The 14,117-nt window shown below is 35.0% G+C and overlaps 1 protein-coding gene across 1 annotated transcript in view; it reads left to right on the top strand.

The window, feature by feature from the left end:
• The window catches only part of cntnap3 (contactin associated protein family member 3), a 370,114-nt gene that overhangs the window by 315,123 nt on the left and 40,874 nt on the right, over positions 1-14,117 (top strand). Inside the window, exons 17-19 of the mRNA XM_088629389.1 lie at positions 228-446; positions 2,431-2,670; positions 6,599-6,823. Coding sequence (XP_088485515.1) covers positions 228-446; positions 2,431-2,670; positions 6,599-6,823 — 684 coding nt within the window. The remainder of the gene's footprint in view (positions 1-227; positions 447-2,430; positions 2,671-6,598; positions 6,824-14,117) is intronic.

A 14,117-nucleotide genomic window follows, 5' to 3' on the forward strand; every position in this document is an offset into this window, starting at 1 on the left:
ACACCTCAATGTGTAGTCATCAAGGTAAAAATGGAAGATTGCTTTGGCTTTGGAAATTCTGGCTGCTACTGAAGCAAACTGCTGTTTTTTCATGTAAGTGCAAAAAGCCACATTTTTACCTTGTTGTCTTCATTTTCTGTTGTTTGGAAAGGAAATATACTATATTTACAGTTTAGTTTTAAATCTTTCTCCTTCACAGAGACTCATATAATTTGTTTGACTTTTAGCTCCTTCTGAAGTAATTTTTTCATATGATGTGGGGAATGGTCCTTTTGAAGTGAATGTGAAAACACCTACTCAACTGAATGATGACCAGTGGCATCATGTTAAAGCTGAGCGGAATGTGAAAGAGGCTTCACTTCAAGTAGATGAGTTTCCAAGTAAGACCCAAAAAGCTCCTGCTGATGGACATATTCATCTGCAGCTCAACAGCCAATTATTTGTAGGTAGGAGATAATTTTCCTTTCAATGTTATGCATGCAATACCCAATCCTATAAGTGTAACTTAGTCTGTTTTTATGTAAATTATAGTGCTAGGATAATATCTGTCTACCTTGACTACCTTGAATACTGAGCTGAAATAGGATTTTCCTCTATCATATATACTATATTTCAGAATGCTATATAGCATATAACAGGATATTGATAACTGCTTTAAGCTTTTTGAGAATGTCTGAGAACAAATAGGAAAAAACGTGTTTTATTGTATTTAAGATAGTGTGTCTCTGTTCTTATTGACTCAGATGAAAAAAAACAAGATTTGGAGTGTAATTAAATCAACTTTTCTTTCTCCCCTTTTGGTGGCATGATTAAAAATCCACTTAGAACAATAAACATATTGTAGCATTTTCAGGTTCCCTCAGGACAAAGGACAAGTGGAGATGTGATAGTAAACCAAGTGACTGCTTTATTCTCCTATCGAAACCACACAAAAACCAAACACAGGATGTACACACATGAGGAGACCGACGGAACACGTACACATGGAAAGGGTGGTAACTGGTTAACTACAGGCTATACACTTATAAAGCTATACAGGACACTGAAACTACTATAACACTATTTACATTAAGGGTCAGGTGCTGGTCATCGTGCTGACCCTCAGACTCCCCCCGGTTACAACTCTTGCCTGCTTTGCGGTACCATGAGTGCCTAGGTGCGCTTCCTCCTTACCACTGGGTGAGGGCGTTACAATATAGTCGCAATGCTCTGCTGAGAGAATGAAGATTTCAAAATGGATATGTTCTGACTAAAATTAAAATAATTTGTGTTAACATCCCAAAGGCTTTTGTGCTAATTTTCACACTGGCACCTGATTTGTTGAAAACTGAAGCTCAAATAGACATTCCCCCGGTGGCAAAGTAGTCATGAAAGGCAATATATTGCATATAGTACAGATTAAACACCCTGAACACAATTTACACTATGTAGTAAAAGTAATATCTTCTGGAGTTTACATGTGGATGACCTCATTTGGGTAGGTAATGAGTCATTCCTTTAATAATGATGGATGAATGAACTCTTAACAGCTCCCTGTCTTTCGCTGAACTATGGCATTGTTGCTCTGTCATGAAAACTTCCATATGTGACTTAAATGTTGAGAAATATCACATTTGCATATGCAGAATTACAGGAAAACAGTTTCTGTTACACATACTGCTGTGCTTTATGAAAAGTCACAAGGTGGACATTACGAGGAGTGCAAAAGTATTAAAAACTAGTTTTTAACAGGCATGTCAAAACTTGTAAGGCAAAAGTCCTTTAGATATTTTAATGATCTTAACCAGTACAAATATACAGATATTTTCCTTTCTTTGCTGATACAAAAAAATGTATATAATGTTAATCCAGAAGCTTCACAGTGCAGTCTATAATTATAGCAACCTTCTGTTGAAAACAATATTGTCTTTGTTTGAGGTAATTAAATATTAAGGGCAGTCAAGTTTTAAGGTAGAAAACAATTGATTTTAAAAAGTGTAAATAAAAAAACAAAGCACAACATGTATAATGTATAAAAAACTAAAATAATGTTGTGTATCAGCATCACTTTTATTCTCCTTCTGACTAACTTCATAGAATTACCACTCTAATTTTTCTTGCTGAAGTGTACTGGGATGGCACAATCCATATACATGACATTGGAACTGATTACAAACATAAAAGCACACACCTACACAAACACCTACACATGCTCACAGTAACATTGAAAGAAGTGAAAGGATTAAAACCAGTACAAATTGGTTGGAAATATATTCTTATGTTTGCTTAATTTGCAAGTATTATTTGTCTCTGTTAAATGTTCTCCATACCCTCAACAGTTTAGGTCATGTGCACAAATTTAATTAAACAATGTAAAAAATTAAGCAAACAGTGTCCTTCATGGTTACAAACAAAATATTTCTGAATGATATTATTTTGGTTTTCTTGCAGGAGGTACTGCATCAAGACAAAAAGGCTTCCTTGGATGTATCCGTTCTTTCCAATTAAATGGGGTAACACTTGATCTTGAAGAAAGAGCCAAAATCACCCCTGGAGTGCAACCAGGCTGCCCAGGGCATTGCAGCAGTTATGGTAGCCTTTGCCAGAATGAGGGGAAATGTATTGAAAAACCTAATGGTTTTTCATGTGATTGCATTGCATCTGCATATACGGGACCTTTCTGCAAGAAAGGTAACATAGTTGATGTTAACATTTATTGATTGATTATTGTCAACTCAAACATTTTACTGATTGCAGAGGTCAAAATTACACTGAAGACTTGATAAAATACAAAGATGGCCTTGCAGTTTACTGTGTTCATAATTTACTGATACTATACGTTAATTGTAATAATAATATGCATGATTCATAGCAAGAAATTCAAATAACAAAAAAAAGTAAAGATATAGATGGAGCCATTCAAAATGCGCAGTAAAACCCCAGGAACTGATCTACCACAGTAAGTGATTTGCTGGCCAAAATGATTGACAGGTGGCACTTGTGGTGCATTAGTTGTTAGTGAAATGATTGCTTCTTTTAATCTCTCTACTGTGTATGTTTAAATCCGCTTAATATGGAATATAAATATGGAATTTTACAACTAAAGAGAAATTTTGGTAGCTGAGCATAAACATAACAGGAGCTTAATGTCTCCGAATAACGATATTAATTTAGGAATATAAACATATTATGTAAACTGTATTAGTGGTAGTTTAAATAAAAAATACACAACAATATTCCACTTTCTTCAAAAACATTTTATGTATCAAAGTCTTTCACTTGGTCACTTGCTGTGGTTGTTTTTGGAAAAGTTTTGATGTGCTTGTTCTGACTGTAGTAATTTTATCTACTTTATAAAAAGCTATAATGTTTTTTGTTAAAAAAAAACTCTCTGTGAATACTTGCGCTTGTTATTGCAGTAAAAAACTGTACTTTTTAGAATCCGCTTAATAGGGAATAATATGGAATCGCATATCTAAAGAAATGAATAAATAGATTAATTTAAGGATCTAAGTATAATATATTTATATAGCTCAAATTATTACCATAGTCCACTTTCTTTGTTAACATCTGCATCAATTTGACTTATTCACTCGTGATTACTTGAAAACATTTTGCCTGTCCTGATCAGTGATAGCTTAAGCTACCGAGCTGTGCATTGGTACAATGGCTTCAGTGTGTGACTCGCATTCTGGAAGCCAGGGTTCTCAGGGCATGAGTTTTCCTTTAACAATTAAACATTGCTCTTAAAAAGAAAAAGTAAATATTATGGAAACTATATTGAATTTGTTGGGCATTTTTCTAAATATTACGAAATATTCAAAGTAAAATTATATCAACAACCTAAATGGGCAAACATGTATACTGTCAACAGTGGGGGTAAAAAAACAGTTTAATTCAAGTCAAAACACTTTATTCAGTGGGGCATTTTAATACAAGCCTTTACAACAAGTCTTAAAACAAAATTGTATCTATTATAATTATAATCAAGAATAGCAAAATGGTATTAATAATAAATAATAATGCCAAACGTCTTGTATCTTTTTCAGAGTCATTGTTTTCTGCGGTTTTCATAACCTTTGCTTTCTTTGCAAAAAATGACACAGAACCTTCAAACCACAGGCATTTTAAAGGTCGTGATTTGTGAAAAGTTTCACAGCTCAATCAAAAATAAGAAACAATAACATGTCCCTGCCTAAATTAAACATTGCATGACTTTAAATGGCATAAAAAAACAGGTTTAGATAGTTAAAAACACTTTTTGTGGGCTAAAAAAGGGTGATTTTTCTTCCTCGTGATAATCTTAAAATGTTTGTGTAAGCTGTAAGTTTTTTGTTTACTTTTTAATTAAAAGTTTAAAACGTTTTAATTTTGTCAACACAACACACATTTCATACACACAAAATCACATTCTCCTCTCTCCCTGAACCAGATCAGCAGGTCTTTTAGTAATAAGATGAATGAATGAACCTCCAGACCATCTCCAGGATGCTCAGAAAGGAGGGATTGTTTCATTCCTGACAGCTAGGCATTATTACCTCACAGTAGGGGGAAGGGAAGTGGGCTGTAATTTCACTCCCCATCAATACACATTTCAAAAAGTCACTGATGCAGTTTTAGCCAAGTAATTCCTCGTTTAAATTTCTGGTTTTAAGAGAAGACTGTGATTTGTCATGTATCGTTCATTTGTTTTCATTTTCCCTTGCAATGGGTAATTGTGGTGTAAGTTTAGAGGATTTTACTCTGCTCCCGATTTTGGAGCAGTCTGAGAAATGTCACAAGGAAGATGTTTATCGATAGCAGGCTTTAGTCTCTCAGTTTACTGGGGACATAGCAGATGTTAAACTGAGGAAGAGACACCCCCACGCCCCAGACAGACAAAGAAGATACAGGTGATAAAAATCCATTCAAAAGGGTGCAGTGTGTTAACACAAACTCTAACAAAGCCACTTGTGAGAGCAAGGTGTCATTCTGCTCCCTTATATGATAGCTACAGTACAGTCAGATAGATTTTAAATTATTTAAACAACATTAGCTGTTTGTCAAATTCACCTACTTTGTGCAGTACACAACTTCTGAAAAGGTACTTTTTTCTGTCGTGCAAACTCATCAAAGGTTTCTTTTTTATAATTCTGAAACTTCGACGATATCCAAATACCCCTCCCGGGTCATGAAGTCAGACCCACAGATATACCGAAACAGTAGTGCACACAGCAATGAATGGCGGTGTGATCATATACTGTATAAATATACAGTATATACATTATGATACCGTAGGGTTTCAAAGCCACGACAGTGCAGTATGTGTGAAATATTTTATTAATCCAAAATTGTAGTTACATTTCTCATTGCTGAAGTTTTATTAAGACAAAATGTAGATTTTGGCAAATATAGACTTGGCAATTATAAAAATAACCTTTATTCCCTCCTTCGTTTAACTTAAAGAATTCTGTGAAAAAATCTTTAATCATGAAACCATCACATATAATAATTCATCCAGATACACACACTCACACCGGAGCCAAGTTCTCCAGAAACAACCTCCCAGAGTAAGTCTTCGGACTCTGCAGTACTGTACAGTACAATATACGGTTTAAAGTTTTAAACTTAAAGTTAAATTGTTGGCTGATTACTGGCTGCTGAAATTTGGATTAAGACAAAATATAGATTTTCTCAATTCAGATGTAAACCTGAAAGAGATGAATCGTGTTCACAAACAAGCTATAATAGTGGACTATTTTTATATATTCGGCTTTGTAAGAAACAAACAAAATGAATGCTCTGATCGAGCTTTGAACCGCCTGGGTGCAGCGCGCTACATTACAGTCCATTGCACATTACCACTATAAGGACAATAAAAGGTTTGTTCTTTTTTAAAGAATGTCAAAAAGTTTCCAAAATGTCCACTTGTGATATTTTAGCTGCATAGTTACACGATTCCATATTAATATAACTATCAAGTTGTATTAAATCAGTACAACTTTTTTTACAATAACAGCAAGTGGTGTTCTTACTACGTATTCTTAGAAAAGGATTAAACATTATAACTTTTTATGAAGTACAGTATATAAACTTTATAATGTTAGAGCAAGCATGTTAAAACCATAACCCACTGTAAGTCACCAAGTTAAGGACTTTGATGCATAAAATACAGTATTTATGAAGAAGGTGAAATACTGCTGTGTACTTTTGTCCAACTGAGCAATCTTGCTTTTATAAAATATACCTACATTTTAATTAGTTTAATGTTTAACATGCTGTAATACACAGATTACAATTATTAATTGTCTAAACAACTTAAATTCTGTAATTGAAAAAAAAATTGTCCCTCAGCATTGACCAGGATTTGAAACTGGGCATTTTTTTGGTGACAGCAGAATGATATATCACATTAAAGTTTCACTGCTCCACCTGACAGTTTTACAAAGTAATGAAGCCCTATTTAAAAAAAACCTGTGGTACCCCGGTGCCCATGCAATGCAAATAACTGCAGTATCCCCTGTGCATTTTGAATGGCTGAAACTGTTGATCTAAAAAAAATGCTTTACTATTTCCTTTTAGGCTCTAAATACCAATGTTTTTCTGCTAAACAATGCATCGTTTTCTTTCCTTATTTTAGAAGTTGCTGCTTATTTCAAAAGTGGAACATCTGTGATGTATACTTTTAAGGACCGTTATGAACTAAACAAAAACTCAAGTGCTCAGTCATCATCAATTTACTCAGATTTAACACTCAGGGGTGAAAGCATCACTTTCAGCTTCCGCACGACACAGACTCCGGCCTTGATATTTTATATGAACTCTTACTATAAAGAATATCTGGCAGTGCTTCTAAACAGAAATGGTGAGTTTATTATATTTTAGTTTACAACATTTACCAAATGCATTACAATAAAGTATGCCATTACAGTACCAAAAGAAAGCACGCCATAAGCCAAGACCAGCTATTTTTCTGTTGTTCTGTTGCAGCCTAAATCTAAGCCCAGATAAAATTCAAAGCTTCACTACAAGTGTAAAATTTATTATTTGATTGATTAGCCCACAGTCATGGCTGTGCAGTAGTTAGGATTGTTTCCTCGAGCACTGGTGCTAACTCAGTGGGGTTTGTATGTTCCCATGTTTGTGTGGGCTTTCTCCAGGTGCTTGGGTCCAAAATCATACTGGTAGGTTAATTGAAATCTGGGGAAAATGGTCCTAGATGTGAGTGTGTTTGTGCATGCCTGTGTTTGTGCATGTGTGTCTGCTCTGCAGTGTACTGGTGTCCCATCCAGATACCCTGCCTTGTACACATTGCTGGGATAGACATCATTTCCCTCATGACCCTGAATTGGAAGAGGGAGTTAGAAAATGGATGAATGATTAGCCAACTTTGCATATTAAACAAATGGTACAGTGATTTCTTGTTAATACCCGGGCATATCTTAATGTAGTGCTAAAACAAAAGCAGAGCAGACAGATCTCTTTTTAAAAAACAGCAATTGAAATTAAAACTATTTGTGCACCAAATAAAGTATCTTTAATAATGGTATGAAACATTATTCACAAGTGCTTTAATGTAGCAAAAATATGAATATAATTAAGACTTGCCAATATTCTTTGTTGCTGCATGTCACTTTTTTCATTCTGACAGAAACAACAGATACCACAGGATACATGAAAGTCTCTTTCTTCCAAATTTAAATTTCTAAAAATCAGAAATCACTCACTGCATTATACACTCTTGTAAGTGATTTTTTTAGAGTTAATAGGTATGTTTTTAAACACATTTTTGTTGCACTTAGTACTATTTTTATTTAGTTTTAAAGAAAAAAACATGGGGTGGTTCCTGAGGGATAAGCAATTTAGTTTAACTTGTGATATAGTTTACCCAGTTATTTAAACCTGTATTTCATAATGATTTGTGTCTTTTCTTTATTAAGTTCTCTATTCGGTTTACTATTCAGTACATAAGAACTTAAGAATGTTTATGAAAATATTAGCCAATTTAACATCTTCTGTTTTCATTCCAAAACCATAGCCAATGCTTCTTCTTCAACAATATGGCTGGGTAGCTTGCTGCATTTTCCCACCTACCTTTGGGCAGAAAGTGCCTCCTGTTTTCAGTTTTAAATGTATTTTAAATGTATTTCCCTACACTTCTGACTTATGTCCTGCAATTTGTGTTTCAGTGTTGATTCACATGAATTCTGTTGAGGTGACTTTGTGTATGCCTTTGAATATTTTTTATACATGAAGACCAAAGACCAAAAAGGTTCAAGACCAAAAATATTTAGCATGTCAGTGTACGGAATGCCTTTGATCTTGGGAATGTATTAAGTCATAATTGTCTGGACTTCCAGAGCAGCAATATCCTTTGTGTATTTTGTTTGCACCAAATTATACACAATATTCTCAATGAGGTCTTAGTAAAGTATTGTGCAATATTAACATAATATCCTTGATTTACATTGTGTACTTTGAACTTTTTAGTCCAACATTCTGTTTGACTTTATATTGCTTCCCCATAAATAAATATCATAACTATCTCATACATATTTACATAAATATCAAATTCCTTCTTGTAAGCCTCTTAAAACTTGAAACTTCCCATTTTATATTTATAGTTTATGTTTTTGTTACCACCTTGTATAAATTACTAGTTCTAATATTTATTTCAATAATCTTGCATGTAATAAAATATTTACTTGTATGTAATATTGACTTGATATATTACAATAGTTTTATTTTAAAATTTTTCTTTTGTTAATTTCTTGTCACCCTTTGTAAAGATGGTTACTGCATTAACAATTTACCAGTCAGCTGGAATTATCTCTGTTTTGAGAGAATGGTGGAAGATCTGACCGATATGGATTCTACAATCATTGATTCATATAGACTAAGTTCCTGTGTAAGATCATCTTTTTTTTTTAAATGTTGGTCTTTGGAATACAGTGAATTACCTAAAGTTGTTTGTGACAAAACATTCTATTAGCCCCTATATTTTAAATGTTTCCAATCACATCATAATTCCCTATTAATGCAGAAATCTGGTAGTTGGGGAACGACATTAAATGAAAATGACTGAAAATTAAAAATTTTAATAAAGTTGGTTTTGAACTTCATATTATATGCATTTCTAAACATCAATCTCAGAAGATTTTTATAAAGATTTTCAGAACTCATTGTTCTTTGTTCATAATCTTTGTCGTCATTAAGGCTGTAGATTTATCTTAAAGATTATGAACAAATTTTAAATGCTTGGGACTTTAAGGAATGAATGTTGTTTGACACCTAAAGCACATGGATATTTAAATTGTTTAGGCAGTACTGATATTGAATGGTACAAACCACTTTAACATTGTAAGAAACAGAAGCATATTTTAAGTAGAAAGAGTGAAGAATAAAGGCCAACGTGCCTGTCAGAAGCTCATCGTATGTATCAACTCATGGCTTTCCAATTAGGAACCTTGTCCAGCAGCTTCAGAAAACCCTTACGACAGATCAAAGAACTTTTCATCATTTGTGACAGCTGCCAAGTTTCTCTTCATATTAAATGTGAACAGTTTTAATTGACTCCCAGCCCTAAGCTTGTTTCAAAAGAGGGTAAAAAACGACATGTAGTCAAATGAGACTGGCAGTTTAATGAATATACAGAAGACACACTTTTATAAGATGTTCTGCCTGCACAATCTAGTCAAACAAAATGAGTTTTTTTGATTAACACAAAAAATAATCAATTAAAAACTATTGATATCTGTAAAATATAAAAGCCACAATCATTTTTACAAGATTTTAATTTTTCTTTTTTTCTCCATAGATTGAATGAAACATTTTTTCAGTAATATTTTTTATTGTGTCTGCTGCGAAAGGATATAAACAATTAACATTAACTGTACCTTTGAATGACAAGATTAAAGTTGATCAGTTTCCATTAAAATAGATATGATGCAAATCATGGGTTTTCACATATTCTGTGCCTATGCTTATTTCAAGAAAGGAACAAGTAATAGGTTTATTCCATACTGAAAAGAGAAGACAAAACACAATGTTTCAGCCATGGAGCCTTCTTTAGGTGTAATTCAGGTGTAAATGGAGTCCTTTCCAATAATTCAGGTCTACTCACCTGAATTATTTCAAGAATAATTAACACACAATAGTTTTAGATAGAATCATCACATAAACATATAGTGCATACTGCATATTCAGCAGTATATTACAAATATTTTAAAATGAATGAAAGGGACAGCAAGTTAAACATGAACGAGTCACTCATTTGACTTGATGGGAGAGGCCAAAGTCCAAAAACATCAGTGTAAGACAGAAATGGCTAATAACAGCAATTATCATTGTAGTAATTGTAGCAAACAGAAGTACATAATCAGTCACCTAATCACATGGTTTCACCTCTTTTAAAGGTTGTGGCACAAGCTTCGCCATATGGCACAATAATAATGTTACAGTTTCCATAGCAACTAAAAAAATAAATGGAACTAAAGGTTTGCATCTTAGATCTAACCCTATCTCATATAGGAAGTAAACTTTTTGACATTTTTAACTGTTTAACATTCCTACCTGTTTGCAGGGGGTACATAATAATGTAGTTTAAGGGAGTCCTGCATTTACACTGTTGTACTGACCTTTTGAAGTGATGTAGTAGTCAAATGTTTACATTGCTGTCATATCTTCAAGGCTGTAGCTGCATATATATTTTTGTAGTAGAAGGGCACATGTCCTTCCTTCAATATACAGTATGCTTCCTCTGTGTTTAATAACTTCCTAGACATTACAATGTGTGGAGTATAGGGAAATGCTCAAAGACCTGAACCATTCACACAGCTGGAACATTTGATTAATTTTATTTAAGTTTGGTGCAGTGACTAACATTCCTACCTAGCAGCAATGAAGCTCAAGATTTACTTCCTGGGGTGCAGTCTGTGTGGAGCTTGTACAGTGCCTTGCGAAAGTATTCGGCCCCCTTGAACTTTTCAACCTTTTGCCACATTTCAGGCTTCAAACATAAAGATATAAATTTTTTATTTTATGTGAAGAATCACCAACAAGTGGGACACAATTGTGAAGTGGAACGAAATCTATTGGATTTTTGAAACTTTTTTAACTAATAAAAAAATGAAAAGTGGGGCGTGCAAAATTATTCGGCCCCTTTACTTTCAGTGCAGCAAACTCACTCCAGAAGTTCAGCGAGGATCTCTGAATGATCCAATGTTGTCCTAAATGACTGATGGTGATAAATAGAATCCACCTGTGTGTAATCAAGTCTCTGTATAAATACACCTGCTCTGTGATAGTCTCAAGGTTCTGTTGAAAGCGCAGAGAGCATCATGAAGACCAAGGAACACACCAGGCAGGTCCGTAATACTGTTGTGGAGAAGTTTAAAGCCGGATTTGGATACAAAAAGATTTCCCAAGCTTCAAACATCCCAAGGAGCACTGTGCAAGCGATCATCTTGAAATGGAAGGAGTATCAGACCACTGCAAATCTACCAAGACCTGGCCGTCCCTCTAAACCTTCAGCTCAGACAAGGAGAAGACTGATCAGAGATGCAGCCAAGAGGCCCATGATCACTCTGGATGAACTGCAGAGAACTACAGCTGAGGTGGGAGAGTCTGTCCATAGGACAACAATCAGTCTTACACTGTACAAATCTGGCCTTTATGGAAGAGTGGCAAGAAGAAAGCCATTTCTCAAAGATATCCATAAAAAGTCTCGTCTAAAGTTTGCCACAAGCCACCTGGGAGACAACCCAAACATGTGGAAGAAGGTGCTCTGGTCAGATGAAACCAAAATCGAACTTTTTGGCCACAATGCAAAACGATATGTTTGGCGTAAAAGCAACACAGCTCATCACCCTCAACAAACCATCCCCACTGTCAAACATGGTGGTGGCAGCATCATGGTTTGGGCCTGCTTTTCTTCAGCAGGGACAGGGAAGATGGTTAAAATTGAGGGGAAGATGGATGCAGCCAAATACAGGACCATTCTGGATGAAAACCTGTTGGAGTCTGCAAAAGACCTGAAACTGGGACGGAGATTTATCTTCCAACAAGACAATGATCCCAAACATACAGCAAAATCTACAAAGGAATGGTTCACAAATAAACGTATCCAGGTGTATGAATGGCCAAGTCAAAGTCCAGACCTGAATCCAATCGAGAATCTGTGGAAAGAGCTGAAAACTGCTGTTCACAAACGCTCTCCATCCAACCTCACTGAGCTCGAGCTGTTTTGCAAGGAAGAATGGGCAAGAATTTCAGTCTCTCGATGTGCAAAACTGATAGAGACATACCCCAAGCGACTTGCAGCTGTAATCGCAGCAAAAGGTGGCTCTACAAAGTATTAACGCAAGGGGGCCGAATAATTTTGCACGCCCCACTTTTCATTTTTTTATTAGTTAAAAAAGTTTCAAAAATCCAATAGATTTCGTTCCACTTCACAATTGTGTCCCACTTGTTGGTGATTCTTCACATAAAATAAAAAAAATTATATCTTTATGTTTGAAGCCTGAAATGTGGCAAAAGGTTGAAAAGTTCAAGGGGGCCGAATACTTTCGCAAGGCACTGTATATTATAATAATAATGAATAATTCTTTACACTTATATAGCACTTTTCTGGACACTCCACTCAAAGCGCTTTACCAGTAATGGGAACTACAGTATCCTCCACCACCACCAATATGCAGCACACACCTGATTGATGCTATGGCAGCCATAGTGCACCAGTACACTCACCACACACTAGCTATAAGTGAGGAGGAGAACAAGTTAATTAAACCAATTCATAGATATTGATTATTAGGAGATAACTGGTAAAGGCCAATTGGAAATGTGTCCAGGACACCGGGATAACACCTCTCCCTTTTTCAAGGAACATCCTGGGATTTTTAATGACCATAGAGAGTCAAGACCAGAATTTTACGTTTCATCTGAAGGACAGTGCCTTTTTTACAGTATAGCGTCCTCATCACTATACTGGGGCATTAGGATCCACACAGACCACAGGTTGAGCATCCCCTATTGGCCCCTCTAATATGTCTTCCAGCAGCAACCTTAGCTTTCCCAGGAGGTTTCCTATCCAGGCTCACACCTGCTTAGCTTCAGTGGGTTGCCAGTTGTGAATTGCAGGGTGATATGGCTGCTGGCTCAATATGTTCTCCAAGTCTTCACATGGATTTCCTCTAGGTGTTCCAGTTTTCTTCCAAGGTCCAAAGACATACTGGTGGGTTAAATGGCATCTGTGAAAATTGGCCCTGGTGTGAGTGTGTGTGTGTTTGGGTCAGTGTCTTTCCTAGGATTAATTAGTGTATCTTGCCTTAGACTCATGCTCCCCTGTGGCCCTGTGTTGGATAACACAGTTAGAAAATGGATGTATATGTAATACTTTTACTGTAAGTATACTGGAAACAGAATTATCTACTACTACTATCTACTAGAAACTTTTATGTTAGAATGATGTCAAAAAAGGTATTGAAGAAGAACATTTTCTGTGTATACTGTGAATTCATTCATTTTTAACTGTACCAGAGAATTCTGGGTGACCAACATTAACTTTAATAGTTTGTGGACTTTACTAAAAGCAGATCTCTATTTACCATAACGTTTTATATAATATTTTAAAATATAAATTCCCGACCTTCCAAAAACTATTAAATAAACATTTAAATGTACCACTTATGAGTAAATGTGTTGAAAATATTAATCTATTCCATTATGTCATTACAAATAATAAAAAATATATATTTCCACATAATAATATAATAAAATTTCTATGGTATCATGACCAAAACATGTGTTCCCATCTTCACACAAAGACTGTACAGTGCACACAATTGTGATCCAGATTCATGATGAGTATCTGGGCCTCTAGGTTTCATTCAACCTCTGACTTTAAATATCTCAAATTAAATATTTCAATAAGTCTTAATATACACTGCAGATTGTGACATACAATCAGAGTCAACATTTCTAGCTTCAAACCAGAGAGGAAGTTTGTTGAGATGGGGGGTCCCTTGATCAGAAACCATTATATAGTTTACCTTGGCATACCTATGTTGTGGGTTAATGATTGTTAATGAGCAGTACATACAGTAAACAGTATATAGGATCACTTTAAGAGCACAGTGGAGAACGATGAAGGAGAAGCA

Source organism: Lepisosteus platostomus, chromosome 4, assembly GCF_059453375.1.
Source record: "Lepisosteus platostomus isolate fLepPlt1 chromosome 4, fLepPlt1.hap1, whole genome shotgun sequence".
NCBI lineage: Eukaryota > Metazoa > Chordata > Actinopteri > Semionotiformes > Lepisosteidae > Lepisosteus > Lepisosteus platostomus.